The sequence below is a fragment of the Strigops habroptila genome, chromosome 2 (genome assembly GCF_004027225.2).
Source record: "Strigops habroptila isolate Jane chromosome 2, bStrHab1.2.pri, whole genome shotgun sequence".
Taxonomy (NCBI): Eukaryota; Metazoa; Chordata; class Aves; order Psittaciformes; family Psittacidae; genus Strigops; species Strigops habroptila.
In genome coordinates this window covers 107685273-107697246 of record NC_044278.2, presented here as the reverse complement: position 1 = coordinate 107697246, position 11974 = coordinate 107685273, and the positions used below count along the sequence as shown (strand labels likewise).

At 42.4% G+C, this 11974-nt stretch overlaps 1 protein-coding gene across 3 annotated transcripts; it reads right to left on the bottom strand.

The window, feature by feature from the left end:
- Nucleotides 1-712: 712 nt before the first annotated feature.
- MSANTD4 (Myb/SANT DNA binding domain containing 4 with coiled-coils) lies at nucleotides 713-11082 on the bottom strand. Of its 3 annotated transcripts, XM_030475942.1 has the most exons (4): nucleotides 10865-11082; nucleotides 8866-9000; nucleotides 4215-4844; nucleotides 713-2544 (listed from the first exon to the last, which is right to left on the bottom strand). In XM_030475942.1, exons 3-4 carry the CDS (start codon nucleotides 4674-4676, stop codon nucleotides 1969-1971), a joined length of 1038 nt encoding a protein of 345 aa, XP_030331802.1. In that variant the 5' UTR covers nucleotides 4677-4844; nucleotides 8866-9000; nucleotides 10865-11082; the 3' UTR covers nucleotides 713-1968. The 3 variants fall into 3 exon arrangements, with proteins under 3 accessions (XP_030331802.1, XP_030331800.1, XP_030331801.1); XM_030475940.1 differs by lacking the exon at nucleotides 8866-9000 and having other exon boundaries at nucleotides 10865-11070; XM_030475941.1 differs by lacking the exon at nucleotides 10865-11082 and having other exon boundaries at nucleotides 8866-9013.
- Nucleotides 11083-11974: the final 892 nt, after the last annotated feature.

The following is an 11974-nucleotide window of genomic DNA, read 5'->3' as shown; positions in this document are numbered from 1 at the left end:
ACTGCAGCCCATGGGAAACTCCCACAAGAAGTGGATGGAGAACTGTCTCCAATGGGAGGGACCCCACACTGGAGCAGGCAAAGAGTGTGGGAAGTCCTCCCCTGAGGAGGAACGAGTGGCAGAGATAAGGGGTGATGAACAGACCACAGCTCCATTCCCCATCCCCTGCACCACTTAGGGCAGTGAGTGGTGAGTCAAGCTGAGCCCAGGAAGATGGGAGGGGTGGGGGGAAGGTCTTATAAGATTTGGTTTTATTTCTCATTATCCTACTCCAATTTTGACTGGCAATAAGTGTTTCTCCAAGCTGAGTCTGTTTTGCCCCTGATGGTAATTGCTGAGTGATCTCTCCCTGTCCTTATCTTGACCCATGAGCCTTTGGTTGTATTTTCTCTCCCCTGTTCAACTGAGGAGGGGAGTGACAGAGCAGCTTTTGTGGGCACCTGGCGTTCTAGGCAGGGTCAACCCACCACCTTCAAAAGAATCTCTGATATACCTTCCCTTGGGCCACTTCTGTCCAGGTGGTTTGTGTCTCCTTCCTTTTACCTTTCTCAAGTACTGGTTGGTTTAAGCCCTACTCTGAAGTGCCTCATCTCCCCATTTACTACACAGGGAATACAGGCATCAGCAACTTCAGGGTGCTGCAGCATTGAGTATCCAGGTTTGTCTTCCCAGGCAGCCCAGTTTCCCTGTAAACAAACAATATCAAGAGCAATTTTGGATTGTAGTAGTCAAATTTATTTCCACTGTAGAAGCACACTTGTTTCAGTAATAAAAAAATAACATTTTCTTTGCAGAATAAAAGTAATCCTGTAGTGGTATAAATATATTTACTTGCACAAGAATCCACATAAGTCACTCAACATATATTCAGATTTAGTATTCTCATAGTCCTAAGTTTCAAATGAAGTCAACAAAACATAGCACCTTGCAGAAAGCTAAGAAATGTGAAGTCTGGCTCAGTTGGGATTTGAACATGTATGAAATAATAATAGCTTCATTTTTTAGAATTATTAAATGACTATATTGCTTATGGAAAAAAAAAAAAATCCTGACAGCCTTCAGCACTGACCATTTCCATCTGCCTAATTAAAGCATACTATATGGTGTCAGCCACAGAAGCGTCTTCTAGCTGCCTCACAGATATGACCTCAGTGCTGGCTAGGCAGAACAAGTGTTCTGTCTCTCCACTCCCAGGACTCCCATCACTGGGTACTGTCTTCCAAGGAACAAACCAGGTCTAGCAATTTACTCCAGGGGGTCATCACAGACATCAGACAGCATGCCTGATCAGTCAGTGAGTCCCTATGCTGCACCAAGACAGATGCTGCGTTCCAGCCTGGTGCAACCAACAGTCCAGCTTACAGTAGGTATGGTGGATATGTAACTTTATCCAGTATGAGTACTTCATGCAGAAGGAAGAATACTGTTTTCTGCACTCCAATTCAGTTCAAGCCATGGAACAACGGTAAACACGAGTGCAGTGAATTTATCTTGTACTTTAACTTTTAGATAACTTTTTAACTCTTTTTCCAATTGTGGGGCTGGAAAAAAACAAAATGGGGAAATTAAGTTTAACGAATCAATTGCACCACAACTCTGTTATTGTGTCTAACTTACTGTTAGTACAGTGAAAAAAGTACAATGTTCAGCCTTGCTTTTTCTCAACGTGTCTATGAGAGGAAGACATCAAACTAATACAACACAATACTGAAGACAAGAGAACATAACACTTAGTTCTGATACACTGAAAAGCAACTTCACACATAAGCTCATTTATGTAGGCACACAGACATATTGAGCACCATTCTTTTTCCTTTTTTTTTTTTCTTTTTCTTTTTCATTTTAACATCAACATTCAACTCTGAACAGAAGAATGTTTCGCCTCTAGGACAACCTCAGCATTAAGAAAAGAACTACCTCTATTTTATAAACATCAAAACGCTAACGTTGACACTTCCATTGAGAAGTTCACTGCAAGTGACCCTCTCTCTGAATTCGAAGGCGCTCCTTCTCCACTTGCAAGCGTTCCTTCTCAATCTGCAGCTTCTCTGACTCAAACTTTAGGAACTGCAGCCTCTCTTTCTCTAACTGCAAACGTTCTTTTTCAAGTTTTAACTTCTCAGTTTCTAGATCCAGTGGCTGCATGATGGGTTTTTCTGTTTGGGTGAGGTCATTTTCCAGGGCAGGTTTTTCAGCATGCAGTCTCTCTAGCCTGAGTTTCTCCCATTCGATCTGAAGCCGCTCCTTCTCAATCTGAAGTCTCTCGCGCTCCACGTCAACATGCCGCAACCGTTCTTTTTCGATTTGCAGGCGCTCCTTCTCCACTTGCAACCTTTCGGCTTCAATATCTAGTCGCTGCTTCTCCAGCTCCACCTTCTGCTTCTCCAGATTTATAAGCAAGTGAGAATCTTCATAGGCTAGCCTAGCTTGAACAGAGGTTAGACTTCCAAACTCTTCAATCTGGGGGAACTCTGGTAGGTCATTTTCCTTTTTTGAATCTGGCAAAACTGATGACAAAATTTCTTCTTCTTCCTCAATAGGAAACTGCAGAGAGGAATGCAATAGGTAAGAATTATATTACAGTCTTCATGCCAGAATAAATTTCTTACACACAACTGAAAAGAACATACTGTTTTTTTCCATCTTAAAAGCTACTCAGAACCGTTTAACTCACATGCTGTGAAATAACCATGTTAGATTAAATGACAGTTTTCTACCATTACACAGGTAGAGAAACCCACTACAAGTTAGTATCTGATAATGAAAAATGGTAAATCAGCTTGTTAGTGGACATGCTAGAACATACAGAAAATACTGCACAATAGATATTACAGAACATTCAGAACCACTGATAGAAAACTGGATCTAAAAACGCGTATGTTGCTCTTATTTTTCATATAACTGAATGGCATTTATGTAAGCCACTAGGAATTTGTTGTGACTAATTATTTATAAGAGCAGCTGGATCCATAAGCTATGTGCTGTGTAAGCTAGCCCAGCCTTCACTAATTTGAGGATTCCATTTCTAAAAAACATTCAACACTGACATTTTTCACAGGCTCCTAAGCCCCCCAACTGTATTATGCGGGTCAATAAACAGGACATGTTTAACCAATTTTGTATTATCACATTTCCTATAAAGCTATTTATGATGCAGGTGACTAGGTGGTTAGGACCATTGCTCTTGGCAGACTGTAACAACTTGTGCAGAATTACAGCCCTTATGTACTACAAATCCATAGTACACAAGAAATTATTGTCTCCCACGAAAAATGCTGCAAAGGAAAGGTAAACTGAGGAAGATAGTTCAGAAAATCTTAAGATAATGAGAGGCACTGCCAGTCCTCTAGCATTACAGCAGACACTGTTTTTCAGCAGTTGTCAGTCAGTAGTCTCACTGCCATTTAACAGCTTATGCTGGTTTCTTCCCAGCACATATCTCAACTGAGCTCACAGTAATTGCTATTTCCCCCTTCCTGATGTGTCGTGTCCCTGCTCCCTCCCCCGCCCTGCAACAAAACCCAAACTGTTTGAGCATCACTTTTTCAAGTGAGACCTGCATATGGGTACAGGTACTATCCAAACATTCGACTTCACTCTAGCTGGTTGCCTACCTCAGGATTCATGATACTACTAGAAGTAACAACCTGTCTACATGATCCACAGCTGGTTGTCAAGTTCACACTAAAATCTGAGAGGGAGGATTTTAGTGTGACCTATTCAAGTAATGTTTTCATTTCCTGTTGGTTCATTTTAAAAAACGTAAACAGTATTCTATGTCTTTCTGTATTCTATTTCTTTCTGTACTTGCAGGTATCATATACTTTCATTTGTTAAGGAGGTGCATTTCTTTTCTCTGTTCACCCATCCAGACAACCTAAGTATTAAAATAACTGGTTTCCTTCAACAGCGTATTTTCCTTCTACTGACTGAATTAATTCTTATATATGGCACATACAAATGGAAAATATATGTGCAAATACATACTCAAAGTTGAGGGATATCAATTTAATTATCAACATCCAAGACCTTACACACAATTGCAAGTTGCTAGATTTGAATACCATCTCTCTGAAACATATTTGTTTCTACAGTTTAATTCACACATTCAGAAAAAACAGAAACAGATGCTATGAAGAAACACAGCAAAAAGCCTTCTGCTGAAATGAAATGAAGGCCCTACTGCATATAGCTAATGCATGCCAGTCACTCACTTCGAAATTCTGCGGATCCTCCTCTTCCTCTTCTACTTTGATTTCTGTTAAAGATCCACCGGCTTCTCTGAAGTCAGTGATATTTTGCCATTCAAAACTAGATTCAATTGCAAATCCCATTTTCTCATCCATGTCTTCATTGAGAGAGTCATCTAAATTGGATGAAGGAAGGTGAAACCCAGCACCTACTACTTTGATGTTTGCATTCAGACGTTTTCTCTTCATGAGTGCTCTCCAGTCAAGGTATCGCCTTTTCACTTCTGTCCCTGTTCTTTGCTCTCCTTCACCTACAGCATTTACACACTCTGCTATTTCCTCCCAAGCTTTTCGTTTCAACTCATTAATTGTCGTATTAAGTTGCTTTGAAAAGAGTACTTCTCTCCTTTTCCTGATTTCCTTAAGGAGAGTTTGAGTTTCCTGAACGCTAAAATTGCTTTTCCTTTTTCTTTTTAATTGTTTCATTTTTTCCAGCTTTAACCTAATAACTTCACCACAGTAGAGTACAGAGATGATCTGACACTAATCAGTTATTAATACAAATAAAATTTAAAAGCCAATGAAAGCAGAGCTCAGTTCTCGTGAAGTGAATTTTCTCTTCACTTTGTAGTGTTTTCCTATTTGTCAGGCTTCCTAAGAGAAAAAGAGCAAACAACATAAATCTCCAAGGTATACACTGTATATCTTCATTTAATGAACTTGACTCCCAAGTCATCATTTAAGGAATGCATATTACAAACTGATCATTTATTCAACAGAAACAAACCATTTTGTTAAACTCTGGATATAAAGTAGCTATAGATACCTTCTGTAATCTCTTATGAATTATAAATCCATTAATTTATCCATGTACCAAACCGTTAAGGTTGAGTTGATATTTCCATTACAAAAATACAGCTATTTTCCTTCAACTCTTACAGTTTTGCCAGTCAGGATTTGCTTAAGGCTGGAATTTGACATACACATTCCAGTTTGAATGCTAAATTATTTCCAAAATAAACTGAAACTACTATTATTTCAGAAATGTGAAACGTTATGGGGCTGAAATTTTCGGGATACATTTTAAATGAGACACCATTTCCATTTAAAAAAAAAAAAAAAAAAAAGTAGATTAATATGAAGAGTTGTCCTGAAGACTCTTCTAACTCATCTTAATCACAAAAAAAGAACTGGAGCAATTCTATTAACTGTCAGAAAATAACTACTAGTTCAAACAAATGTCATACATTAGAGAAACAGATTTAGGAATAAATCACTCAACATCCATGGTAAAGCTCTCCTCTATCCTTCTCACACTACGGAACACCTCACATCAGATGCGATGGCAAATTGAAAGTTCATCCAGTCCTCTACCCCCAGCAACAGCTGGCGCTGTGCCTGATGCTGAAGAGAAAGATAAACCCCATAATGGTCCATCTTAGCATTTATTTTGCACTTTCTTTTGTACCACATTACGTACCAGTTTAGGTAGGTTCAAAAGGCTTTAAATAAAGTAGGCCAACCATTCACTATACAGTACTTAAAAGTTTCAAGCTGTTATATTTGTTCACTATTAATCTAGTATAGACTTTTTGTCCACCTGAAGCAAATGGCTTGAAGATTACATACTCAATTGCTACCAACTAATGGACTTAATCCTTAACTCCTCCCCAGCTATACAGGATTCTTAAATTACTAGGTATTTTTTTTTCTCCTGATATTCTCCTAAACTTGGTTAAAACACATACACCCATTCGGGGGCTAATGCACATAATAGTTCAGACATAGTTCTTGATCTCCTATTTGCTACGGACTGTAACTAAGTGGTTCACTTGCAAAGTTTCCCATATCAGGCAACATTCTTTCACACATAACACATAAGCATATTGGCATTAAGTATTTTTTAAAAGTGATGCTTAGGAAACTGTTTTACTACTTTTCCTTGTTAAAATATTGTCCTCACTGTGAATCCATTTACTTCTGATGGCTACCAGCTTGCAAATTTGCAAAACCTAATCCCCAGATGTCAACTGCATAAAGTGTTGCATGAGCCTGTATCAGCATGGACCACTCTACATGCTCCCATGCACTTCTGACTCCTCAGATACAAGTTGGAAGCTGGATGTTGCTGTTTAAGACGGGTGAAACTTCCTGCCCTTTCGAAAATAAAATACCAATCAGTCTTGAGAAAAGGGAAGTATTAAAAAAAATAATATAACCTACTGTTTTAATGTAGACCATTGGCATGACCAGAACTGGAAAAAACCAAAGCTGCCGTTTAAGAAATCAGATTCATGCCAGAACACAGCACTGTATCTGCTGGAATTAACACCAAATTTTTCTAGAGACCTTTAATCTGATCTTTATATGTCTCTCTTAACCCTCATTATTATAAGTTTACCACGAAAAGATACTTGGTCTATCAAGAAAGCGGCATCATATTTACTGGTCTGGCACTAAACAAATTTATTTGGTACTTGCTGTTCTTTTCAAATGCAAATTACAGCATTAGCGCTTTTCTACTATTGTGGCAACTGAATTGCTTGACCTATGTACCAATTACTTTTAAAAAAATAAAATAAAATTCGAAGAAGTCACCAAGCCGGTAAATTCTTTGGAGAAGTCACCTGCACACAGAACGAATTAAGAGCACTTTCAGAAGCTTCACTGTTAATAAGGCAATTATTCTGGACTATAAACGTACAGATTTAAGCCACGACTCCTGGTTACTGGGGAATGATGAAGTATTCCTATCTTCACGATGACTTTAGAAAACACACACATTTGCACCCACCTGTTTTCAGGGTGGGGAGTGTGTGTGAAAGAGTCAGAGGTATCCATTTTGTCTTAACCAGCAACAGGTAAAAAGAATTACATAGAGTTCTTGCATCGTAAGTTTCAGAAGAATTACAGTATTTTTGACTTCTCACTACCAAGACACTGAACCTCCATTTATAAGGTCACACTTACTTTTACTGAAAACAGTAGTATTTCATATTTGATTTGAAGCCATGTACTTAAGTGAACATTCAAGCACTTTGCTAATATGGAAAAATGGGTAAGACTTTCCAAAGTACTTGCCAGTTGGATATATCAAACTCCTGAAGATACTAGTAGATACTTAATTGCCTCTTAAGGTACCCAAATGTCAGACTTTTGCTGAATCGCAGCCATTTTCATCTCAAGAGATACACTGGCTAAGTCCTTTACTTAGCCCCTGCTGTGATTAACAAGGCTCTGGTCATTCTCCAGTAACAGGGAACCACAGGATTTGAGAGACTCATATGGTATCTCTGTTTGGCCTGGCCCTCCCTAAAGTTCTCAGTGCTAACACAGCACGATAAAGTGGGCACAAACACAAAACTAAGTGTTTTCAAATCAAACTGTTGAGAGCATTATTTTCTAAATACAATTCTACATGAATGCAGGAGACCCAGCCAGCCAAGCTTTCACCTTGGCTCCAGAGAAGGTTCAGAGTTAAACCACACAAATGTCAGGTCACCCTGTGGGTCAGTCTCGCTGCTCCTTGCACAGGTGTTGTGCATCACCTGTCTGATCTCCCCAGGCTCTCTCTGTGAAGTGCCAAATCTTGGTTTGGATTTTATGCTATAAGCCAAGCACATAACCTTTAAGAATTCTAATGCTAACTTGGAAACTACTGGAGTCCAATCCCTTCATTATGTGAAGTTTTGACTCCCCCCCCCCCCCACCCCGAACATGTTTAATACAAGCCCCTGAATTTCCCAGTAAATGGGCAGTGAAATCTTCCTATTTTGAAATTCATGACTAACTTCCAATTGGTAAGGACATCTTACCTTTTCTAATTCTTTCCTTTTTGAAAGCATATTGCCTCATTAAAGACAATTCCTTTCTTATTAACACAAACAGGTGTTAATGAATGCCTTAACAGTATATTGACTCTTCGTTAGATCAACTCCACTGTGGGACTGTTTGCCTTTCTAATATATTAACTGAAAAGCATTATTATCTTACTAAAGCTGAGGTTTGCAGTATTCTGTTTTCTGACATTGCTAGATGGTCTCCAGGATATTACTCCTTACATGTACAAAGTATATAAGGGGACAGAAATGGTAATAAGCTAGAATTTGTACACATTCTAAGTAAGTTACGGGGGGGCGGGGGGGGGGGACCAAAACCAATCAAAAACCAGCAACCCTGAAACAACAAAACAAACTATTACCATTTTTCAAGCTGTGATTTAAAAAACATGACATAGAGCACTGTTCTGAACTTGGCTGGGATAGACTTAATTTTCTTCCTAGTAGATGGTACAATGCTGTGTTTTGGATTTAAGAATAATGCTGATATCACACCGATGTTTTTACCCTAAGTCAAGCACTGCCAGTGAGGAGGGGCACAAGAAGCTGGGAGGAAGCAAAGACAGGATGCCTGACCCAAACTGGCCAAAGGGGTATTCCATACCACAGCATGTCATGCCCAGTATATAAACTGGGGGGAGTCACGTGGAAGGCCCAGATCGCTGCTCGGGTCAGGCTGGGTATCAGTCAGTGGGTGGTGAGCAACTGTATTGTGCATCTCTTGTTTTATTCATCTCCCTCTTTTTGTTATTCCCCCTTCCATTACTGGGTTTGTTTTTTTTTTTTTTTTGCTTTTCAATTATTAAAAAGTTCTGATCTTAAGCCATGGGTTTTACCTTTTTCTGATTCTTCTTCCCAATCCACCAGGGTGAGTAAGCAAGCAGCTGCATGGTACTCAGTTGCAGGTTAAACCATGACAGCATATTCAAGTTTGGCTTTGATATGAAGTCTAAAACATGAAATGCATACAGCTGGGAAAAAACATAGTAGACAGACATTACTGGTTTTCTGAACTCAGAATCATAACTGCTCTACAATTTAGTGTCTTTAGCAGGAGATTCCACGGCAAATAATATTTGCTGAGTACACCAATTGGGAAGATGGGCAGTTCACTCAGAAAACATATGTGGAGATAAGAGCAGAGGTGCAAAAAAAAAAATCTTATGGTCACATCGAGCAACTTACACCATTATGAAAGCAAGAGAAGATACCTGGAAGAAAAAGATTCCTTATCACCTATACAACCAAAATTACTTCTGGTACACAACCAACACATCAGTTACCCAACAAGGAAAAGCTACAGTCTGGTCAAGTGACAGACAAATCCCTGGGAAATAGCAGGATGCAAACAGCCCGTTACATGACCAGCCATGCACCCACCACATGGCACAGCACTAGCTGCAAATGTAAAATGCTTGTTTTTAGAGTTTGGGTAGAGATACAAAGTGCTGGCAAGGAAAAAAGAAACAATTTTGATCATATGATAACAAAGATTTCAAGGGTCTTCCAGGAAAGACAGTAACATGCAGCTATGAGCTTGATGCTGCCCTGCCAGGCCAGAAGCAATCTGTGGTCAAGAAGGTCCTCAGCACTGAAAAACCACAAACTATTTGTCAGCATTGAAACAAGTATTGCAGAACTGAACTGAACACTCCATAAACACAAAGAACACACATACACTGAACAGCTTTGACATACTTAATGACAGAGGCATCCACATTCTGTCCCTATGTCTTCTTGTATGACCACATCCTGCACCAACAAAACACCAACAAACCAACACAAAACAAGCAAGCAAATCTATGCATTCACCAAGACTAGATGTTGCTAGCATTAAACTGGAATTATTCTCTAGAAAAATCATTACTTTTGTTTTTTAGAAGAATGTCTTGATGGCTTTCCTTTTTCTTTAAAAAGTCCCAATCCCCCCCTCCCCAAAGTCCCCCAAACCTTTTGAAGCTTATGATTGAAGAGAAAAAAACTTTGAAACAGGACAATCTGCTACCTCTATTTCTCTCAAATGAAAACTGAGATTCTGATGACCTTTGCATGATACTAAAGCTCACAGCTTTCTGGAAAACTCTGATTCATGATGAATGGCTACTTGGCTTGGAACAACTTCTGCTTTTGTACTAAGAGAGGCTTCAGTACAGGAGGATCTGGGTGCTGCCGAGCATGTCACCCCATGGACAGTCCTTCCTGCAAGAAGCTTGCGGTTTGAGAACATGAAAAGGCAAGCAATAAAGGGAAAAAATAACATCTAAAGGATAATTTAACGAAGCAAAGAGGGGGTACGGAGGATGGAAAGCCGCTCTGGAGTCAGGCTGCTGAATCCAGAGATTTATCAGTCTAAAGTGAGGAGAGGTGAGGGGGGGGCACAGTCCCGGCGGCCCAGCCAGGCGGGTCCCGCCAGGAGGCGCACGAAGCCCCGCTGCGGACCAGGGAATGCAACAAAGAACGGCGAGGGCCCGGCGGTCGGCCCGGCCGCACGCCCCCGACCCCGGCCCGCTCCGCTGAGCCCCGGAGAGCGGGGTGGACCGCGCCCCACCCCCGGCCCGCAGACCAGCGCCCCCGTGGCAAGGGACCAGCGGGCGGGCGGCCTGCGCCTCTCTCGGAACGAGGAGGAAGGCCTCCCTACGGGGCCGCAGAAAACGGCGGGCAACCGCCTCGCCCCCCCCGGGGCCGAGGGTGGCGAAGCCCCACCGCTCTCCCTCCAAAGGGACCGGAGGCTGCCTGAAGCCGCAAGCAGCAGCCCCATGGGGGAAAGCTGCCGCCTGAGCCCCACCACAGCCCAGACCCCATTCAGACCCCCAGGGAACCGCACGAACTACTCACCTGCACCCAACTCTCCCCTTCGGGTCGCCGAACCTTTAACAGCCACCGCCCTCCCATTGGGCGAGCGAGGTGCCTGTCAGCCCTTCCCGCACGTCTATTGGCGGTCCACCACCGCCCCTTCTCGCCCGCCCCGCCTCTCACCGCCCCGCCGCGCCAAGCGGGCCGGAATCCCCCACATAAGCTCGAGGCGCAGCAACTCCTCTCCCAGCGAGGCCGCCGCCGCGCGCAGCCCCTAGTCAGCATTGGCTACAGTCGCTGCTTGTCCTCCCGAAGCCTGCAGGTGATTGGCTAGTGGCTGTCAAGGCCCGCCTCCCTGCTCAATGAGCTTCCGGCGGCATGGAGCCCGCCGGGTTCCGGCGGAGCCAGACAGGGCGGTCCCGGTGCTGCTGTTCCGCCTGCTTTGTCTGAGGGGGAGGCGCCCGGTGGCGGTGGGGAGGGTTGGTTCTTGTCTGCGGATGCCCGCGAGGGAGCGGGGAGCTCTGCGTCTCGGTGCTCCCGCTGTGGTGCGCCTGATGGCGCGGGTGGGCTTTTCCACAGCTGCGCTGGGGCGAACTGAACTCAGCAGCCGGTGCGGCCCGCAGGCCTGTGGTGGCTGAGCTAACGCACAGTTCGCATTGCTTCCCAGACTGCGTGGTTTGAGTGTACTGTGAGGTTTGTGATTAAAAGTGTGAAAAAATGTCTGTGGTGATACTGTAATAAAAAAAATCATTATCTTCGGGCAAGTGCTTGCCTATGTAAGCCACCGTGTCACTAATGTCACTAGCACACAGGCCGAACAGTTTTGTGGGGCTTTCTGTTCTTGGGCTCTTTGTTTTTGTCTCTTCAGGGGTAGGTGAAGTGTCTGATACGTACTCTTTGTATTGCATCCCGTTGCCTTGGTGACGTAACCTTTGTTCAGGCTTAAGGCAGTGCTTGCAGGTACATAATTCAGATGCCTTTTTTTTCCCCCCTGAAGTTGCTACCTCTATGCTGGCTAACCTCATACGTGCATGTATTATTTTGCATATTTATTAAATATTTGCTCAATCCTTTTAAATCCACTGCATTCAGTATTTTGGACTGAAGCATTTTCACTGGATGGGTAGGTTACTTGGTTAATACAGCTCCTAG